Below are 21,998 nucleotides of genomic sequence, written 5' to 3'. Positions count from 1 at the left end.
TCTCAAAGGTAAGAAACGAGGGGTAAAGGGGTAGAGGAAGTGAGAGATGCGGGGGCGGGGTCACCCACCTGTGCTCTTGCAGCTGCTGCTCCAGACTCCGAGGCAGCTCGCTGCAGAACATGTGGCAGCTGCCCGGTCCGGCGGCCATCAGACCGGCTGTCTGTGAGGACAGAGGAGCGGTCAGCCGTCTCTCACACAAGGCTCAAGCCAAACAGAGGCACGGCCGCTTTCACTGCTGACCGCGGTCATGGCTGCCATTGCTACAGCGCATGGAAAGAGCATATTACCCAGAAACCCCCTTGAATGCCCCTACCTGTGGTCAGGTGCATACGCTGGAATTCATTTAGCAATCAGTTAGTTGAGAAAGCTGCCTCACTGCCTCTGCCTCAGTGCGTAAAGGCTTTTTCTAAACCAGCTATCACTGCCCATTTATTCTTTTTGCCAATTCTGGAATGCCTATTTGTAGACCGTCTATGTGGGGCCGCCCATCGATTAAGGATATCGCAGAAAAAAAAATGCACTCTACCAACAAGCCCTCCTTTTCATTCAGTCCGCTAGCTGTCTCAAATTAGACTAAGGCAGCCTTGCCAGCTGAAGCCTTGCTTCTCAGGGTGACGCTATGGCTAATTACGAGCCTCTGGGTGGGGCTGCCAACCCCAGCCTGCAGTGGCACTGTCAGGTACCAGGCCTCAGCGCCAGAACCTATTAAACCAGCACTTCAGCAGACTGACGGCCCACTGCTTTACTGCCTTCCTTTCTTCTGCATTCGAGTCTGGAGTCGGCTGCAGTGCCCAGACCGGCGTAATGCTACGGGCAGACCGGTCAGCGTTTAAACAACCCTTTCACGCTACGGAGCAATGGCGTTATCCCCTGCAGTGTTGTGCAGAAGCGGATCCCGCAGCTCTACCTGCAGCTTGTGCGTGAGGTATTGCGTCTCCAGGCTCTGTCTCCTCGACAGCAGCGGCTGCTGGCCTCCGCTGGAGAACGCGGCTACATTGTCTTGCAGCTGGGAGCCGTCACCCTGGAAACACACACAGAGACACAGGTGGGCATGAATACAGGCAAATTAACTCAGGGACACACAATACACAGACAGACAGGTGGAAGCGCAGGGAGACGCACACACACACACTCAGAAAGAGACACGCAATAGTGGGAAAGAATCTCTTGCTGGCTGACATCTATAAGCCCATAAGCACACAGACTCACTGTGCCACATCCGTGCCACAAACAACCCACTCAGCCAAGATCTTAATGACACGCAGTCTATTGCCTCTTTCTGATCACACCGACACAGGCAGGTACACACTGGGCCATGGTTTGACCCTCATTAGTCTCCCGCGGTTCGGGACGTGCAGTGCTCTGTCTGTACTGCCGTCCCGCGGCACGGTCACTCAGAGCGCACCCTCTCCCGTGCCCCGCCGTGACCTCAGAGAATCCCAGAGTCCTTTATCGCCGCGGTGGAGGGCCGGCACGTTATCGCACAGAGGCCCTTTTGTGTTCAAACGCCGAGGCCTTGCACGCTCGTGTCCCCGCCCCCTTTTAGGGAAATCTCCCCCTCCCAGGTGCAGCGTCATGATCCGGCCCCACGCGCAAGGCCAGGCTCCTGCAGAGAGATGCCCGTCCCCTCCACTGCCCAGAACAGGGGCTCAGTGAGGGCCCAGTCACCAGAGAGAGCCTTGTTACCATGCCTGCAGTCACCATGCCCCGCCGTACTGTCGACACTCCCCAGACAATCGCCCACTTCTTCCGCCCGTTATGTAACCAGCCCTGGCGGTGAGTCACCCGGGCTCTGCTGGGGTTTGGGGTGACCCTCCCTGCATCCTGCGTACAGGGAGAGGGGGTGTGGGCTGTAGTTAGGCGAAGGGGGGGGGGGGGCGAGGCGGGGGGTGACTGACCTGTAGCTGGGGGTCCAGCAGATACGGGTGGGGGCTGGCGGGGAGCAGGGAGGGGTCTTCCTGGGTGCCCATCTGCTCGTAGAGCAGCTGCACCTTGTTGAGCTCCAGGATGCCTTTGGTCCGGGCCAGGTTCTGTAGGTGCTGCCTGAACGCCACCAGCCCTGGAACCAGAACACGCACACAGGTGGCATGAGCGAGGCGCTGCAGCTCAACACGCACACACAACACCGAGAACTGAGTCACCCCTCCCACTGGACCCCCCGGTATAGGCCAGTCCCCCCTGCCCACCCATGGCCATCATCCCCTCGTATAGAGAGAGAGAGAGAAACAGAGAGAGAGAGTGAGAGGTGCTCTCTGCTCTTCAGCAAAGTAAGCACAACACACACACACACACACACACAGCCGCCAGCCACAAGCGAAACCTCCTCCTGCGCCAAGCAGTCTAACCATAGAAAGCGATTATAAAGTGTGCACAAATTAAGAATTGCAGGGAAGTGTGTAGGTGTGGTCTTTAAAGCCCAATTTGCTCCACACCATTAGTCCTCTGAGGGTAATAATAATTTCACAGGCTGGTAATCTGTGCCCGTTCAGGTGTGAAAGGGCCAGAGCTGGAGACGCTCAGCTTCTCTTTTATTAGACAAAATACACAGAGCCGCTCAGACCCCCTCCGGGGAGCAGGCCATTCCAACTGAGAGGGGCGTTATACCCCAGCATGCACAACGCGAATGACTAGTTTGGTTGTGACCTACGCGCAAGCAGGAGATTAACATTGTTTAACAGATATGACAGAGATGATTCCACAACACCCAGGCACACACACAGAGAAGGAGGTCCAAAGATACAGAGAGATAGAGATAGAAGAGAGAGAGAGAGAGATTGATTGAGGGAGACAGAAAGAGACCCAGATTCTGAGAAAAGCAAGAGGGAAAAAGCAGACCAGAGAAAGACCGAGGGAGAAAGAGATATGGAAAGAGAGAGATGCGCACACAGACGGAAGAGAGAGCAAGGGGGTGGAGCTACCTTGCGTGAGGGAGGTGTCGGAAGCGCGGCGGCCCTCGCGGAAGCCGACTGGCGAGCGATTGTGGGCCTCCCTCCTGTGGGAGCTCAGTGCCTGCATGGCGGGGTTGGTGGGCTTCACGCCAGTGAAGGGAGGGGTCATGTGGGTGATAGAGGCGTCGGCCAGGACCATTTCGTTGAACAAGGGGGCGTCCTCCAGGAGGCTAGCGTCGCTGTGGACCGATCCCATGTCGTACTCCGAGTCCATGCTTCCCAGGGACGGGTTATGGCCGACACTGTACAGCTTCCCTGTGGCCAATGCACACACACGCACATCTCTTCATATTTCCCACTCATATATTCCCTATAATGCCTGACCACCGCTGCTGACATCACCCTTCCCTGATTGATCAATACAAAAGAACAGTAAAGACTCACACTTACTATATGCTCCATTATAAGTCTGATATGTTAGCCCACTGGGCTGGTTAAAGTTTTGACCCCACATGACTCTTCTTCAGAACATTATGATCTCATGCTTTTGATTTGCACTCTTTACTGAACTGCTGAGACATTCTGGAGAGTTCATGCTTTCCTCTCGCTGGTACCACACCAATACTCAAAATATCAATATGTTAACTGTACATCATCTACTCAATTCATATATACGATTGGTACAGATGGACTTCTCAGTAGGAGCAGTGTGCTGGACTGACTGTCCCCTGCTGATGATGTCATAGAGCTAACCTGAGCTGGGCACAGCCCCGCCCCGGTTGGTGACCTCCGACAGGGTGTGCCGGCGCTGGCCGAATCGGGCCGTCTGGAAGGCGGTGAAGACCTGGGCGGGGTCGTCCTCCCCGTCCGGCTCCAGCTCCTCGGTCTCGATGCCCTCGTCTATGGAGGTCTCCATCATGTTGCTCGGCAGCGAGGCGCTGACCTTTCGGCCACAGGCGGGGGGCAAGGGCTCCAGGAGGCACCCGTTCACCTGCGGAGCACACGCGAGGACACTCAGAGGACGGACCGTGAGTGCTTCTCTGGTCCGGTTTCAGATGTGGGGCTGGTTTGTCATGGAGGACATTCAAACTCTCTCCAGTGCTGTTTGCTTGCCTCATCATTAGCTGTTTGCAGACATGGAACTGGCATTTAAAAAAAAGATTCTGATCTAACAAAACATCAGCTAGGGTTGCCATGAGAAGGATTAACAGGGATTTTTTTCCTTGTTTTTTGGGGGTAGTGGTGGATTCTCTGTAGATACAGTCTTAACCTTGATTAAAAAATGACTTCTGTTAACTGAATGTTCTGGTTGTGTTCTTTTTATATAGTCTGCGAAATATAGATTCCTTCTTAGTGCCCACAACCAGGGCATACGGGCACCATAAAGAGAAGTGCAGATTCTGCGATGTTTGAAATGCCGCTTTTCAGGAGCTGACGTGCTAACCTTTGTCACACTCTCATGAGAGTTTGCGCTTCATATCATCTTCCTATTTAGAGAGCAGCTTGGATAAAACAGTTTATCCCTTTGTTGTTCATAATGCCATCACTCTGGGCTTTTTCCTTTCCACGCCCCAGCTGTTAAAAGCTGTGTGTCCTGGCTTTTCGCAGTACACTCTGGAGCAATGTCTTTTGTTCCGGTCACGGTCTTGTGTAACATTTGACCGATGGATTGATTGGCGGATTTATTTGCAGGCACGCTACGTCCTGCTCTGCTGAGGACTCTCTGTGCTGAGAGAGTGGGGACGGGGGGGGCGGGGGGGTGGGGTGTTTCTCGCAAGAGGACAGATGACACACCGATCTGACATTGCTCACAAAGGCGATTATAAAATGTGCAGCGGCTGCAGCCTAATGTGTGGTAAACTAGCATGTCCTCAGTCCCTCCCTCATCTTTCTCCCGTCACATCGCAAGAGATGTGTGTGTGTGGGGGGGGGGGGGAGAGCGGTCCCACCAGCACAGGGTAAGAGCAAACACACACACACACACACACACACACACACGACAGGAGTGTACACATAAAAATGTCACCTCCCCCTCCCACCACACCACTCTCCAACTGTCAGGAATCATCTGGATGCGTTGCCGGGGAAACGGGAGGCCTGCCTTGCGCTATACGATCTGTGATTCCAGTTTTCGCTCTGAAGTGAGCGGTGCCAGGAGCGCCTGTTACTCAGCACGCACGCGAAAGACCGCAACCCCGTACGCACTCCCTCCCACCCACCGACTCCCCCCCCGACACTCCCCCCTCCCCACGGTCTCGCTGTGAGGGATGGGGCTTTTGTACACGGTGTCCAGGTCATGTTGAAGGTTGAGGTTGTTCACTGCCGTGGGGCACATTACATAATGTCTCCTGTTCTCTCGATTGGAAAAAGGGTGACCCACCGCCTGTCTTATTCACAGGCGCGCAGCCAGCTACAGGAGTCTAGGGCATCCAGCTACAGGAGTCTAGGGCATCCTGCTACAGGAGTCTAGAGCAGCCAGCTACAGGAGTCTAGAGCATCCAGCTACAGGAGTCTAGAGCAGCCAGCTACAGGAGTCTAGAGCATCCAGCTACAGGAGTCTAGAGCATCCAGCTACAGGAGTCTAGGGCATCCAGCTACAAGAGTCTAGAGCATCCAGCTACAGCAGTCTAGAGCAGCCAGCTACAGGAGTCTAGGGAATCCAGCTACAGGAGTCTGAGCACAGCTACAGGAGTCTAGAGCATCCAGCTACAGAGTCTAAGCAGCCAGCTACAGGAGTCTAGAGCATCCAGCTACAGGAGTCTAGAGCATCCAGCTACAGGAGTCTAGGGCATCCAGCTACAAGAGTCTAGAGCATCCAGCTACAGCAGTCTAGAGCAGCCAGCTACAGGAGTCTAGGGAATCCAGCTACAGGAGTCTAGAGCATCCAGCTACAGGAGTCTAGAGCATCCAGCTACAGGAGTCTAGGGCATCCAGCTACAGGAGTCTAGAGTATCCAGCTACAGGAGTCTAGAGCATCCAGCTACAGGAGTCTAGGGCATCCAGCTACAGGAGTCTAAAGCTAGTCTAGAGCAGCCAGCTACAGGAGTCTAGAGCATCCAGCTACAGGAGTCTAGAGAAGCCAGCTACAGGGCTCTAGAGCATCCAGCTACAGCAGGCTAGAGCAGCCAGCTACAAAAGCTTTCGAGCATCCAGCTACAGGGGTCACAAGCAGCTACAGGGAGCTAAACAACTTGCCAAACGATCTGATCAGCTAACCACAGTGCAAGCCATAGCAATCTGAACAGCTGCTCACAGGGTTTTATACTATTACATTCACAGGTCTGACTAGCCAACAAAGCAGAGTTAAAACAAGCATATCCCTCTGTTTTGCAAGAGTAAATGTCAGAAAAGAGCAGTGCAAGAAGGACTTGCACTGAATATACAAACAGTTGTATTAGTATAAAATTTATTTGAGTATGCCATGTTGCTCATATCCACATTGTTTATTGTACTTTGCTCACCTTCATCAAGAGTATGAATACATGACATTATTTAGATTTTACAGTATGCACCCCTCCCATGCCCCCTCTCAAGTCACATGACCTATACAGACCTTAGGCGTGGCAACGTCCTCCTCCATGAGGCTGTGCTCGGGAGCAGAGGGGGATTGTGGGAAGGTGAAGGTTTCTGTAGAGGCCTGGGGGAGCAGGGGGGAGCGCAGGAGCCGGACATTCTGTGGAAGCAGCCCCACCTGGGGGGCGGTGTTGCTGCCTGTCGGGGGGGGAAGAGAGTAACTACTAGCACTAACATCTATTTAACACTACATTAGACTACATTTTGTCTACAACCTTTCTATTATGCAAATACAATTACTGTTCTTATAATTCTAATTATGTTTTTATGCATATGATCTTTGGGAGAGATATAAGGACAGTGATCTGAAAGAGCATCGAACAAGCCTCCCTGCTTCTCTAGGTCATTTAAGGAAATATTACTTGGATCACCTACAGATGCCAATGCTCCTGCCTCACTCTCTCATCTTGGAGGCAGTGCCAGGGCTAAAAGCAAGGTTACCTTGACGACAGTCTGCTCGGCGATGGTGCTGGGCCGTCGTTGTCGGGCATCGAGCCGCTGCTCCACAGGGAAACTGCAGCGGTGAGCCTTCAGTCTCTCCACCAGCAGGTAGTAGATGGCAGCAAAGTGGTTATAGCTCTTGTTCTGCAGAGACTGTGAGACACAGCGTTTGAGTATGGGTATGTGTGACTGTGTGTGTGTGTGTATGAGTATGTACATGCATGCGTGCACGTAGTGTTTGTGTGACTATACGTGCGTGCGAACACAATGCTTGTGTATGTGTGAATAAGTTAGTACATGAATATATGAATGTGTGTGTGTGTGTGTATGTGTGTGTGTATATGCATGCGTGCACATAGCGTTTGTGTGACTATAAGTGCGTGCGAACACAATGCTTGTGTATGTGTGAATATGTTAGTACATGAATATATGAATGTGTGTGTGTGTGTGTGTGTGTGTGTGTGTGTGTGTGTGTTTGAGACAGAGGGGTGGTTCTCACCTCAATGGTCTTCTGCTGGTCGATGCCCAGGCTGTGCATGAGTCGGAGCACCTGCTCGCTGTGCTCACCCACGGCCACGCCCCCGGCCTCGCCCCCTTCCTCAGGGGCGCTCTGCTTGTACAGCACAGGCCTCTGGACGGGGACATCTAGCGCCATCCAGCGGTGCTCCTTAATCTGGGCCACGGACAGCCGCTTGGAGGGGTCCAGAACCAGCATGCGACGAATCAGGTGCTCACAGTCTGGGGGGATGGGGGAGGAAAGAACACATGAGACTCTCATCCCCCTCATCACATGCCTCCTCTCTCCACTCCCACAGCCAATTCAACAGGCAAAACGTGGCCCCACACAAGAGCAGTTCATGGGATCAGAAGCAAACTGCTGGAATGCAGTGACATCAGACCTGGACTTCACCTCCCACCCACATCCCTGTGAAAGGATGTGTGAGGAACCGCCCCTGATCAGCACAGAACCATGAGTCTTCTCTTATAATGCTTGATGAGGTGGGAGAACACATAGCAAGGGATCTGAAACCACTTTTCCATGTGCAATCTCTCCAGAGCATCCTCGGTCTTTGTTTGTGAACTCTCCTCTTCAGCTCACCCCACAGGTTGTCAATGGTTGTTTAGGTCTGGGACCTGAGACAGCCACTGTAAAAGCTTGATTCTACAGTCAATTAAGCATTTTTTGTAGATTTAAGAGAATGCCTTTGATCCTCCTGCTGGAAAGGGCTGTACAGTAAATGAAACAGAGGAGTTGAGCAACACTGTGCTGCAAGGTCAGGGCTCCAAGTGGGCCTCAGGAGCAATCTTCAAAGTTCCAGTCCTGGCTGGGGAGGTGGTGGGGGGGGGGTGGTCTGCCATACAACCGTCGCTGTACCCTTGATCGAGGTACTTATCCTGAACTGCTTCAGAAAATATCTATACAGATTGTAAGCTAAAGTCACCTTGGATAAGTGTGTCTGCTAATCTAACGACCAATGGAATGTGCTGGAGTTCCCAGACTAGGGGGAGCCACAGGGACTGGAGTGATGACTTCATGCCGGAAAGTACCCACAATGCCAAGGCGCACTGGACAGGCCTAATGACACCATTCTTTTCTCCACTCACTCCCTCTCTTGTGTCTTGGCAGTTACTGGCCCCATTCATCAACCCTGATTGTATAAACATACTGTTGCACCAATAAGGTTCCAGAGAGAGAGAAAGACGGAGGGTAGGAGAGGGAGAGAGAGAATGCTCTCTCAGGCAGTGACCCAAAGCTAGGGTTACTCATCACCCTACAACGCCCTGGCTATGTCTCTGAACATCTGGGGGTATTCTATGCCAGACTGTACTTATTTATTTAGGCAGGAGCAGCCTTTGAGTCATGAAAAGTGATCATTTATTGATATTTATATTATTTATAAAGCACTCTAAATGCACCTACTTCTTGACTGTGATTTGCCTTTTGAGCATTTTTTCACTGCCTGACATTTTCTGATTTTCTCACAATGCTCTTCAGAAAATGACAATCTTTCTTAACTGGGAAAAAGATCTATTCTATTACATTTCTATACCATTAAATGTATTTGCAATGTATAAGTGCAATAAGCTACAGTGGTTATGGTATTACCAAAACATTTATCAAAATATTTAAAAACAAAATTTACTTAAAGAAACACAATGTATTCTTAAAAATGGGAAATATTTTTTTACTGAAGGTCTACTTGAGGTGCGAGGGTGGGGGGTGGGGGGTGGGGGGGTGGGGGGGGTTATGAGAGCCCTGTACCCTACTTTCAGAACCCCTGCCCCGAGTAACCAGAGCTGGTGAGGAAACTGTGTTCTGATAGGATGGAACAGCATCAGACACCGTCTCTACGGGCTCCTGCATTCTGGAGCAAGAGTCTGAGAAAATGTGGGGCAGGGGCCCTAAAAGACTCTGGGCACATTCTGTTCTTTTTACCTCTGTGTGTGTGCCCGTATGTGTGTGGGTGTGTGTGGGTGTGTGGGTGTGTGTGCCCGTATGTGTGTGGGTGTGTGTGGGTGTGTGGGTGCGTGTGTGCGTGAGCGTGTGTGTTGAGTGGGGGTTATGTGCATCTGTGGATGGGCTGGAGGATTAAGTTACAGTTTCACACATTGCTAAATAGTTTCAAGGTCTCAGACAAAGCGGGCGCGCCTTGTTGCAGCCCCAAACTCTCCCCACCACCCCCACGGCTCTTTCCCGAGTTACGTAACGCACCGGGTTCCTCTCTGAAGTTAATCTCTACAGGCAGCGCTCAAGCAGAATGAGCTAATCTGACATCCTGACTGTTTTGACGAGTGCACCCCTGTCTCCTCGAAGGATCCTGCCCAATCTTGGCCCTGGGCCATCTGCACAGCATGCCTCGTCTCTTGCTCTTTGTTTCTTACTCCCTCTCTCTCTCCCTCTCCCCCATCCACTCCCCCTCTCCCGCATTCCTGGGTGCCTGTGGACCCATGCCCAGGGCTGGGGCGACACAATGAATTAACCCCCCCCCCCCCACCCTTTGGTTTGGTGAACAGGTGTGCAAAGATGTTTGGGTCTGTTCCTGGTGTGTGGTGTGTGTGGCGTACAGTGTTAGGTATGTAGAATGTGGGGTATGGTGTGTGGTATACAGAGTATGGCGTTCGGTGTGAGGTACACAGAATGTGGGGTATGTTACGTGGTATACAGAGAGTGGGGTATGGTGTGTGTGGTATAAAAATTGTGGGGTATGGTGTGTGCGGCTTACATGGTGTGGGGTATGGTGTGTGTGGTATAAAAATTGTGGGGTATGGTGTGTGTGGCATACAGGGTGTGGGGTATGGTGTGTGTGGTATACAGTGTTTGCTGTGTGGCGTATGGTGTGTAGTGTATGTATGGTGCACAGAGTATGGCTTGTATGAGCTGTCCTACCTTCAGTCATGAAGTAGGGGATGCGGAATCGTCCCTCCAGGACCCGCTGTCGAAGTACTGGAAGTGTGGGGCCGTCGAAGGGCAGGGCCCCACATACCAGCACATACAGTACAACCCCCATACTCTGCAAGACACGAGCGCAGAGCCAAACACCTTTAATACAGCCTAATCTCCCAGCTGATAACACGCAGTGTCTCATCATGCCATTAAATGGATATTTTAAGACACGATGGTGTGTTACAGCAAGCCAGAGATGAGTACGTAATCGGGTGACACAGCAGAAGCTATAAGGAAGTAAAAGTTTTAAACATATCAGACATGATGATTCATACTTTAAGTTTGCAGATGAGCAGCACAGAAAGGGCTCTCTCTCCTAGACCGCTGTGCCTTGCTGACTGAACTGTTTGCTGCCGTTGCTAACTGCACTTCTGCGCACGGAGACGCTCTGAAATCGATTAACCGGGTTCGGTTCAGTTGACCCTGCACATTTTAAAGAACAGGGCTCGAGTCCTCATTATTATTGCACCCGCTTCGCTCAGGATATGGGCTGCACCCGCTCCGCTCGCCACGGAAGGAACCGGAACAGCAGGAAAGCAGTAGGGCAGCTGGGACAGAGAACAGGCCTTACCCAAATGTCCAGGTGGGGACCCTCGTACTGCTGGCCCTCAAAGACCTCTGGGGCGGCGTACGGGGGGCTGCCGCACCACGTCGCCAGCCGCTCCCCAGGCTGGAAGAAGTTACCGAACCCAAAATCTGGGGGAGAGGAGAAACACAGGGAGGAATGAGGGGCGGGTGATCCGCCGTTAGGTTTCATAATGTGGTGTCAGCCGGCAGCTAAACACCCAAGAAATAACTGTGACAGCTGGTTTTACTCATGGCCGAAAAGGAAAAGCTTGAGAGGAAAAGAGGACAGAAGAACAGAACCACTCAGAATTGTGAAATGGACAGAGAGAGGGTTTAACTCACAGGCATGCTCTAGCTGCTTAAGGAACAGAGAAAGAGAGGAATGAAGGTTTCTATCCTTGTGAAAGAAAGGGAAGGTACAGCAGCAGGGAAGAAAGGGATAGAGAGACAGAGAGAGACAGGGAGATAGGGGGAGAGAAAATGATGGAGAGGGTAGGAGGAAAAGAGCTGAGAGAGAGAGAGAAATACAGAACAAGCGTTCTTAGCCACATAACCAACTGAGGTTCCAATTTGGACAATTGAAACACTATGATCATAGCGCTTCGGACTGTATTAGCATCAAAATTCTGTTTTGCTATTGGCCATTTTCATGAAATAGCAAATTGGTAATTGGTAATGATTTCTTAAAAGGATGTATCACCTGTAGATTTGAAATAATGGGCAATCAGATCGTCCATCTGTTCTGCTCTAAAAAACCCAAAACTCCATTTGGCCAATTCCGCCAATTTTTCGGCTGTCTAGTAAAATTTTATCAGCACGTGACCAATGTACTTCTGTGCATTTGTGCCACACACCTGTCTGAAAATGTAGAATTTAAACATTCTACAACTGTGTTATTTTTTTTATTTTTATCAGTGAGATAAGATGAACTTGATTTCCTCCTTTAATTTGCTTTCTCTGTGGCTGAATATCGGAAGGTAAAGATATGCCGATTCACATTTATGGTGGGCTGCCATGACCATGTGACCTGCTTTTTTTTTTGTCCCTCTGCTATTTTGCTCAGTGTGCCCATGATGCTCTTCAAACTCAACACACCACGCTCTCTCTCTCTCTCTCTCTCTCTCTCTCGCTCTCTCTCTCTCTCTCTCTGCCTCCTGCACTCTCTCCTTCTCCCTGTCCTCAACACAGACTCCTTACCCCTGCATTGTTAGCACTCAGTCCTTTATGTTGCCAAAGGCTGGACTGAGTGTCTCGGAGGACCCCCCCCCCCCCCACTCTTCCTTATTATCCCCCCTCCTCCATCTCTATGCCCCACCATCCTTATCTCTGGCTCATTCTCTACCACTCCTCCTCCTGCATGCTGGGCACTGAGCAGGCTGTATCAGGGCCGTGGTCCCGCCCACTATACGCACACCCAGATAGCAAAAACATGCACACTGACCATCTCAAACCCCGTCATGCTGTCCAATATATTTTCAGCACATTACAGCACTTCACAATATTCTGGCAAATATATAAATTATGGCTGCTTTAAGACACTGAAATATATTACACTGCTGTAAAATATATTTTTCAATAGAATACATTTCAGTGCATTCCATTTCCCTAAAGGTTGCTGTCCGTCTCAGAGCAGTGGGAGGGAATTCTTAAAGGTCTTAAAGCAGCTCTCTGAGACAGCGCTGATCTGAGGGCTTTGGTTGCACACTGCCAAAAGTGCAGGGTAGGAGGTAGACCCCCCCCCCTCCACGCCCATCTTCTTAGGGATGGAAAATCTGACTGACAGAGTGTTCCTGAAGCGAACACTCCATTCTTCTCCTAAGTCCTCCTCAAAATGATAACGGACAGCCCTGACAGACCCTACTGTCACTGGCCTGTCTGCTATTTTACCCCCATTTATTGAGAAGAACTTGCTTAAAAGGAGAGAAAAATGTGTTCAGATGGGAAGGAGAGGCAGAATACGTGAGAGTTTGTACGGGGGGGGGGGGTGGGTCAAATTGACAATAGCAAGGTGAGAGACAAGCGTATGGAGGACATATCAGAGAAGCTGACCCAATTCATGGGCTGAATACTGATCAGGCCAGTTGACGTCAATGCTCCAGCGCTGCCCAGAGCTGGGTGTGTGCGTGTGTGTGTGGGGAGGAGGGGGGGGGTTCCGCACATTTCCAGACTAGTCTCCCGCTCTGAGAGTCGCAGATGTGTGCGTCCCGGCGCTGTGCCCCCACTGTCGATATTGTGCACTTAAGCTTCTGCTGACAAGAAAAACGTCTGCACAGCAAGCTCTTACCTGCAGACGCCGCTTCTCCCCGGCGCTTTGACCCCTGGAGGCACGCCGTTGTAGCTCAATTATAAAAGCGTTCATATCGGGGCAAAGGTGATCGATCTAGCGCTGCTATTGTCCTTTTCGCCACTAGGGGGCCCGTTGGAGCGCAGGAATGTGCACGCGTGAGGACCCTCGCAGGAAAGCCATCTCCGTGCGCACGTGATAATTACATCAAAGGTTAGGCGTGGAACGGTGATAAGACCGAGCTCGTGAAGGGAGCAGCACGAGCGGGCGCGACGCGTAGAGCGCAGGTACAAACGAGGTACTGTATTATTTAGGCTAATACGGTACATCCAGCTGCAGCGTCGCCACAAACCGTGTCTGTGCTCGGACTGAAAGGCACATTAACAAATTCACATCTCTGAAAAAAAGTTTCCTGTAATTTCAATTAGTAGCGCACTTGAGTAAATAAGTAGGCTTAGAGCTCACTTGAGATAAGGCTATTGGCAGTTTGTGTTGCGAACGGCTCTCTGGTTTTGAGAGGTTCGGGAGAGGCGATGGACGGAGCGCGGACGCCGATCACAGACTTTCCGGCAGGAGGTTCCCTCGCGCGTAAACTCTACCCGGCGAACACGCAGCGATACCCGCCGGCGACAAAGAAGAAAGGCGACCGCAGAGATAAGTGCCGACACCTGGCTCTTCTGATTTGAAAAAGCTTTTCTGCGGAGGAATGCAGGAGCTTCCCGATAAAAGCTCTCGAAATACATGAGCCGTGACAGACGAGTAGGCCAAAGAAATGATGTTAAACACACACACACACACACACAAAACACGGCGCTGGTGTGGATCATTCCTTGCTGCTCCTTGAAACATTTCCATTAACTGAAACATGAAGAGGCAATCTGAGTGTATCTGAAGAGCTGTGTCACTCACTCAGTTAACCCATTTATTAATTTGCATGTTAAATGTACAGGAACAAGGAGAGACCCATTTGGACTAACAAGGTTCATATGCATTGGAACGAGAAGAGATACAACACATTTTATTCATCTACTATGAACAATATGGGCTAGCAAAGGCTGATTTCCACTGATACTGAAACTATGTTAAAAAGGCAATTATTTTGTCTCTACCACGAGCACTCAGGATTCCTGCTTGCTAGGATGCTTCAGAATGCAGGACTGCAATGGATTGAGCCATTTTGACAAAAACATCCAGGTTATTTGTAAGGAGGCACTTGCATAATTTCTGGTGTTTGGGTGTTCTGGGTAATGAAGTCTCACAGGCATTGTGGTGAACCAGATTCTTCATGAGAGAACAGACAGTAAGCACAGCCTGGTTGACACTGAAGGAGGAAGTGGTACACTTTGACTGACAGTAAGCAAGAGGGGTGTATTGACCAGGGTTAGGTGGGGGTGAGGGCAGGGGCCGTTGATACGTGGAATGTGATATTGGTGCTAATGACATCTTAGCTCCGCAAGGAGGCTCGCAAACTTGGCTTTGATTTGTTAGTATTTGATCTGAGGGGCTGAAACCTAACATGCACACACGCACACACACACACACACACGTGCACACACACACACGCACACACACACACACGTGCACACACACACACGTGCACACACACACACAGATGTGATAGTGCTGGTTAATATTAAACTGGGGCGTTTATGACTTTTACAGAGGCACTAACAAATAAACAGGCCCAAGGTGAATGTAACATGCTCCTTGTTGACTGTTTTAAGCTGGAGTCACTTATGAACTGTGCGTAAATAAGGTTGGTAGGTTCCTGCTCTCAAAGGGATCCTTTTCTTGGACGCGCAACACATGCAAATGAACTCACTATGCAAATGAACATTCTCTGACATTAAAGAAATGATTTGTTTTCGATGTGACATATAATACCAGGTACTACTATAATTCAGCCACTGCTGGTATCAGTGTTCACACTGAGTTCCATTCAAACGCCTCCAAACAGACCAAAACAAATAGAACTTTTGAATAGTAGTGTTCCAGCTCAAGGGTGACTGCTCTCAGACAGCCCTCATTTCATAGGCTGAGGGGAGGTGTTTGAATCGAACCCCCCACAACCCCGCAGCACATGCAGGATTGTGCTGAACCCTCCCAACAGCCAGTGCACTGCCAGGGTGCGCCAGCCTCCTGCGCCCACACACCGTACCCACACAGCCCCACTTTAAATGCTGAGCGCCCAGCCGAGCTTTGGGGAGGGGGTGGGGGGGTCGGGACGGGGCAGGGCGATGATGCCGCATGCCATGACGGGACATCAGGGTGAGCCCAGGGATCAAATCACAGACTGGTGAAATGTCAGCCCTACAGCTGCACAGGGGGCATTGTGGGGCTGAGGGGGAGCAGGAGCCAGCTGGCACACTAGGGGGGGCTGCAGGGGGAGGGTAGGCGGTTTGGGAGAAAGGGGGTGGGGCTTTACAGTTTGAGGTAGTGAGGTGCAGAGGTGGCTCAGTGGTTCAGTGTCACATGACTGGACCTAGGGTTAGGTACCGAAACCCACTATGGCACCGGTTCCCATACGACTGGTACCTACCAGACTGAATCGAAAAGCAGATTCTGATGCCTCATTTCGGTGCCACACACCTTCACTAGCTAAAAGTTTTCAATTTCTTTGCCTTTGCAAAAAAAAATAAGTTCTTTACTGTTGCTGTTTGCTCTTTTAAAGAAGGTATCGGTTCAGGCACCACATAGGCAAAGACACCTTTTTAAAAGTATTGTTTTGGCATCAGTATTGGAAAAATCTGAACAATGCCCATCCTTAACTGAACGTGGACTGGTATTACTGCAAAAACACTGGCATGGACGCGGCATCCCGGTGTCCAAGGCTGACCTTTCGACCTTCACAACCCACTGCCGCAGCCTGCGATCATACGCGGCGGTAACCGAGCCGCGATCGGATGTCCAGGCCAGGATCAGGGCTCGGAGGGTTCCTGGGAAGGTCTGCTGCCAGCTGAGCCCGTCCCACGTGGGCTCGCTGCTGTGAGCCCCCGCTGCCTTCAATGTGACCGCCTGGGAACAAGAACGCTGAAACGCCTTGGCATGCGCACGTCCCCTGCCACGTCTGGTCACCCACACCTCGCCCCGCCCTCATCCCTCTCCTGGCATTTACTGCCCTGTGAGGGGGGGAATTTTCGCCGGGCTGCTCGAATCGTCATCTCCCCGACAGCTGAGAGACGGCCCTGTGCCCGGAGCTGTGGGCACCGTCGTGACCTGGCCTCGCTTCAGGACTTTCAGCTGTTCACCTCCGCCAAGCTCTCTCACACGCGCCAGACAGCTACCGCACCACCAGCGCTACACAGCGTTTATTTATTTTCAGATTTAGAAAAGAAAAGACCAGATTTCTCCTTTCTTTCTCAATCAAAAATGCCGACTTGTGTTCACAGGGTGTTTTTATTACTGCACTGTTCTCATTTTAGAGGACTACAAACTTCCTTCCTTTCCAACAGCTGAGCTGTGCAGGTCATGTATCGGAGCAGAGGAGTGCACCTCAGGGACAGAGCACAGGTGCCTAATCACTGGTGGGCTACGAGAAAGCGAGCGTTACTGAAACCCAACCTCCCTCCCTCCCCCCCTCCCTGAGCAACACCTAGACCAATTACGTGCTGCCCTGCAGGGCTGCCACCAACAGGTGGCACTGGCTCTGCCAGCGTTTGATATAAGACTGTGGGACACGCACACACACAGGAACCAAAAACAGCAGAAGGACTGTCATCAATGACCCCAATGACCATCTATCAATCACCATGACACAATGAAATTTCACCTCATGAACAAATATTCCAATGATGGTAGAATTGGCACTAAGATACTGCTCCACACAAGATGCTGTCATACTGTGCTCCAAAAGTGACTTCCTATGACCTGAACACAATTGAATACATGCTTCCTATAGACCTGAACATATGCAAGAATACATGCTTCCTATAGACCTGAACATATGCAAGACTACATGCTTGTTTGTGCTCTCCGATCGATAGTGGCGGTTGTGGCACTGGGGGTGATGATAATGATGATGATGATTTATTTTAGTGTTTTACATCAGAAAGATGCCCAGAACACACAGGCATTCTAGACACCATAACTCATACAGTACACATCCAATAGAGCACAAATGAGAAAAACTAAAGGATTGTCATAATTCCTCATATTCATATATAACACAATAGGTATAATGTTTTAATTCTATACATAAAATAAACTTTCTTTTCCAAGCACTAGTTATACATTTTGATCAAAGGAAAATTTCCTCCTCAAAAAGTAATTATAACAGATTAATCACCAGCCAAATATCACCACCAAAAATAGATTCTCTCAAATCATCATGACTAGTACAATGAAACAGAAAGTGGATTTAATTTTGTTACAATGTTACAAAGTGTACAAAATTGCTGTTCTTGAAAAAGGTGCCTATTTTCAGCACAAACTGACCTTCGACCCCTCTCCAGATTACAACTAATTCAACTAATACAAGATTCAAATTTAGAGTCTCAATTTTGGTTTGTTCAATACATCCTTCTTCCATTGTTCTGTATAATTTGCTAACATTTTTCTTTGATTAAATTCATGCTAAGTATAAATTTCAAATATGTACTGTAGATCTAAATCAGTATATATTGAATTACCTCCTTTGACCAAGGCTGATGCACCTTGTACTGAAAATCTTGTTGTTCAAATGCTCATGCATTTGAAGTAGGTGATTCCATTACATTTCCATTTCACATTTTTGTTTAACTAGGCATGGCACCCACCCTATATCACCTTGAATGGCTAGTTTAGGGGCAAACTTATGTACTCCAATAAAACATCCAATAGCTCGATTTAATTTCAGTTCATTTCAGCTCAAGTTAATTTTGGAGTTAATAATCATTACTGCCCCACACATCTGCAACCTAAAGTAAATCGAGCACATACCAGCAGTATAAAGTAGAGTGCAAGTTAAAAATCCAAGGTCCCTACATAGTTTCATTTAATTTACCACAGAAAGCAGTGCTCTCCCAGCAAAATCACCTAATACTTCTATGCCCCCCCCTTAAAGCTCAGATTATCATGGAGGACTAAACCAAGGCATTTATATCAACAAGGGTACTTCAGACTTGAGTTTTCTCAATGTTAATGGCTAATCTCCACTTAGAGCATCATAGATTCTAAATATTTAACATATACTGTAAATTAATCCAATTTGCTGCAACAGTAATATTAAAAAGGCGAAAAGGGGAATGCTAATATTAACTTCATCAATCGACACTCCTAATTTCCCTCCTTAAGCTTCAGTTTAAATGATTAACACAAAGTACAAATAAGGTGGGAGATGGAACATCTCTTAATTTTCTGAGTGTGAAACCAGTCAGCATTAAGATTATTTAGCTGCACACATGTGACAGGTGTTTTATATAAGGCTTTAAAAGCCTTGTAAAATTTTCCTTGCACACAAGAACAAATCAGTTCATAAGCTGATAAGAGATCTCTATTGACCCAATTAAATTATTTCTGGAAATCCACAAAGCATGCAAATGTGGGCTACTCTCTTTTAGTCTAGCTCTTGCTTACTTACTAAGCCAAGTAGAGCTTAAATAAAAGACTGCAGTTAAAAATATGATTGGGCATTTGGGCATTCTCTAGGGAGAAAAAGGAGGGGGGAGCACAAAAAATGAATAGTGACAGCTTATATCCTGGATATTTTTGCTTAAGTGTTTGGTAGAGAAAACAAACAGTTTCTGAAACATGACAAGGCCAGAGTGGGGTGAGTGTGGTTGGGGTTGGGAGCTGAAATGGAGCGGCAGTGGTGTACATGTGCGTGCGTGCATGCTTGTGTGTGTGTGGTGTGTGCGCATGTGTGTGTGTGTGGGGAGGGGGGTGCTTCATACCTGCGATCTTGATGTTCATGTGCCCGTCGAGCAGCAGGTTCTCGGCCTTCAGGTCGCGGTGGACGATGTTGCGGTTGTGGCAGTACTCCACGGCTGACAGGATCTGCCAGAACTTCCGCCGCGCCTCCGGCTCACTCAGCCGCCCGTGACTGGCCAGGTAGTCTGTGGGGGGGGGGGGGGGTTTAAACAGTCACACAAAAACATCAAGGCTGAGGACTTTCTAACTCGCCACTAATTCACACCCTTAATCTTTCAATTTGATTAATGTAAACCCTTCATCAGCCCAAGCATTCACACACGTTCCTTCCGTTCATTGCGTGCTCTAACCTTTGCCTTTGGACACTTCTGCTGGGCTGCCATGCAGTCTGGCATCTCTCCGACATGATTTCTCAACCGACCAACGCTAATATTGCCACGCTCCCTCATAGCTACACGTAGCTGAAAGTCACGGGTGTCCAAAGAGGTGGGAGGACACCGAACAAACCCCACCCCCAGGGTGGGGAGGTGATGTTATTGGCTACGTTCAGGGGGCGCAGGGCCCAGCCTCCCAAAGCTGACCTGGCGCATGAATCCCAACCTCCCCCCCCCACCCCCTCGGACATTCCTGCCTCTCTCACTGCCTTTCCAGGAAGAGGACACCGTTGGGTCTTTGTGCTGGCCTTTATGTCTGGCGTAATCCCTCCCCTGTCCAGCCAGCCTGCTCTACTGTCGCCATCTTTAGGAATACGAAAAGCTGGGAACGCGTTTGGTGGAGGATTCATCTGCGCATCCAAGGTGGGTGAGGTCGACCATGGCTGCCGCGATTAATTCATTAAAACAGGATTCTCGTTTACGTACTCACGCATTTAGAACCTTTCCAAAACTTGGGCCCCGGCACAAGTGTACAGGTGTAATTAATGCACACGCCCCAGACAGCGCGTAGCGTGTAAGCCGCTAATCGCTCAAAGCTCTGCTCGAGAGCCCCTGTCTGAGAGGGCTGTTACACTGCGGCTTAATGTGCAGGTGAAGACTGCATAAAGCAGTCATTACAGCCTACCAGGAACACTCAGAGGAATTAAGATGGCTGAAGGAACATGGTTCTATTCAGGAAACAGCTGTGCTGTTGGAGATACGAGCTACGAGCTGCCAACACGAAGCCATTTTTCTGTTCGCAAACACACATGCACGCACGCACTCACACACACACGAGCACTCATGTGTGAGTAACTGCTCATGGGCACATACATAATGTGCATTGATGTGTGTGCGTGGCTGCATTCCCCTGCTAATTTGCAGGCACTTCTCGCTGTCAGCCAGTCTTTCAGTAGGGTGGGGTTGCCAGGCAGCGGGCTGATTGCGTGCGTGAGACCGGCAGGCGGTTGGCATGACATCATTGTCCTGACCACAGCCTGTTGCGTAAAGGACGGCTGTGCTCAGTGACTGTGAGACTGCGAGACGCTTGCATTCGGGTCTGCTGCAAGCTGCTCTCCCCCTGCCACTGCACTCCAACAGTGTCCCCTGTAACTGGGTCAGTTTCTCAAACACACACACACACACACACACACACACACGTGTACACACACATGAACACTCACACACACACACACACGTGAAAATGCACCCGCTGAAGCAGTTTCTCAACTCATCTAGCTTGAGTTCATTTATGTAGCCGTATCTGCAGGTGATGGGTGGGATGGGGGGCTATCAAACATAAGCTAATGGATAGAAAATCAGGTGAGAGAGAATACTAAAGGGTTATTAAAAATGCACTGCATATATTTCTTTTATTTAACCAGTATTTAAGCAAAATCAAAATCAGCTCTTTTTTGGGGGCGATTTATTGGGGAATAAAGGTTGGAGAAACAAGCGGGCGCTAGCTGGAAACCCCGCGAGAGCGAGCGAGGGGAAGGTAGCGTGTGAGCAGGAGAGCAGCAGCAATCGCACCTCCTCACTCCGGGCACAGAAATCACAGCTCTGCCAGACTCGCTTTTCCACACAAACGCACCTTTTCTAAAATTTGCCGCAGATTAAAGACTGGCTGTTGGAAACAGCAGCTGCTGGGCCACACAGAAGCGGCACCAAGCCTGTAGCACAATGTAGCCGGCCTGTTAGCCCCTTACTAAATCCAGCTTCCATACTTAGCCTTTCTGCCCCCTGACACTAATAATAATAAAACATAATCCCCAATTATTCCACACCAGCAGCTCTCGTTAATGCCCACACCTCACATCCTTACCAAACACAAGAGCCGCCCCTGTCAATGCCAGCCCCTCACATTTCTACAGATCACACACACATAACAGTTACTGTACAGCAAGCCTATACCAAACATTTTTATCCATTGCGCAACGCTACGTACAAACACGCTTCACACTTCATCAGTGTGGAATTTCTTTATTCACTACGGCCATACGGACACAAAGAATTGGGCGAGGGGGGCACCAGACAGGCCCACAGTGTGTGCCCGACAGGTGCAATCACTCTTTCAGCAAGTTCATTAGAACTGGCTTCACTTTACAGTTGGGCAGCTCTAGAGACTGTGGTGGTGCTGGCTGGCGTTGGCCGACAGCCTGGCGGGGGTGGGGGGGTGGTGGGTGAGGGGGTTTGGGAGTGCGGCGATGAGAGTTAAGAGGAAGTAGGCGATGCTGTCAGTTCAAGGGAACGGGAAAGGGTCCAGAGTCAGGCTTGTGGAGAAAGAGTGTGAGACAGCGACTGAGAGAAGAGAACACCTGCTTTACATTAACACTCCAATCTGGCTCCCTGTGAGAAGGCAAGGAGCCCAGCAAACAGAGCGTGCGTGTGCATGTGTGTGTTTGTGTGTGTGTCCGTGTGTGAGCATGTGTGTGTGTATGCGTGTGTGTGTACACACATATGCACGTCTATACATGCATATGCGTGTGTGCATGTGTGTCCGTACGTACGGTACATGGGCACACGCATGCATGCGCGTG

General features: G+C 49.9%; 1 protein-coding gene across 1 annotated transcript in view; it reads right to left on the bottom strand.

Moving 5' to 3' along the window:
• The window catches only part of LOC135263228 (serine/threonine-protein kinase SIK2-like), a 43,286-nt gene that overhangs the window by 2,981 nt on the left and 18,307 nt on the right, over positions 1-21,998 (bottom strand). Inside the window, exons 4-14 of the mRNA XM_064350967.1 lie at positions 19,069-19,230; positions 10,919-11,043; positions 10,291-10,414; positions 7,402-7,640; positions 6,894-7,055; positions 6,442-6,591; positions 3,642-3,879; positions 2,919-3,203; positions 1,899-2,059; positions 908-1,021; positions 69-160 (exon numbers count right to left, since the gene is read on the bottom strand). Of these exons, the coding sequence (XP_064207037.1) occupies positions 69-160; positions 908-1,021; positions 1,899-2,059; positions 2,919-3,203; positions 3,642-3,879; positions 6,442-6,591; positions 6,894-7,055; positions 7,402-7,640; positions 10,291-10,414; positions 10,919-11,043; positions 19,069-19,230 (1,852 nt within the window). The remainder of the gene's footprint in view (positions 1-68; positions 161-907; positions 1,022-1,898; positions 2,060-2,918; positions 3,204-3,641; positions 3,880-6,441; positions 6,592-6,893; positions 7,056-7,401; positions 7,641-10,290; positions 10,415-10,918; positions 11,044-19,068; positions 19,231-21,998) is intronic.

This window comes from Anguilla rostrata, chromosome 9, assembly GCF_018555375.3.
Source record: "Anguilla rostrata isolate EN2019 chromosome 9, ASM1855537v3, whole genome shotgun sequence".
NCBI lineage: Eukaryota > Metazoa > Chordata > Actinopteri > Anguilliformes > Anguillidae > Anguilla > Anguilla rostrata.
This window is presented reverse-complemented; position numbering and strand designations above follow the sequence as displayed.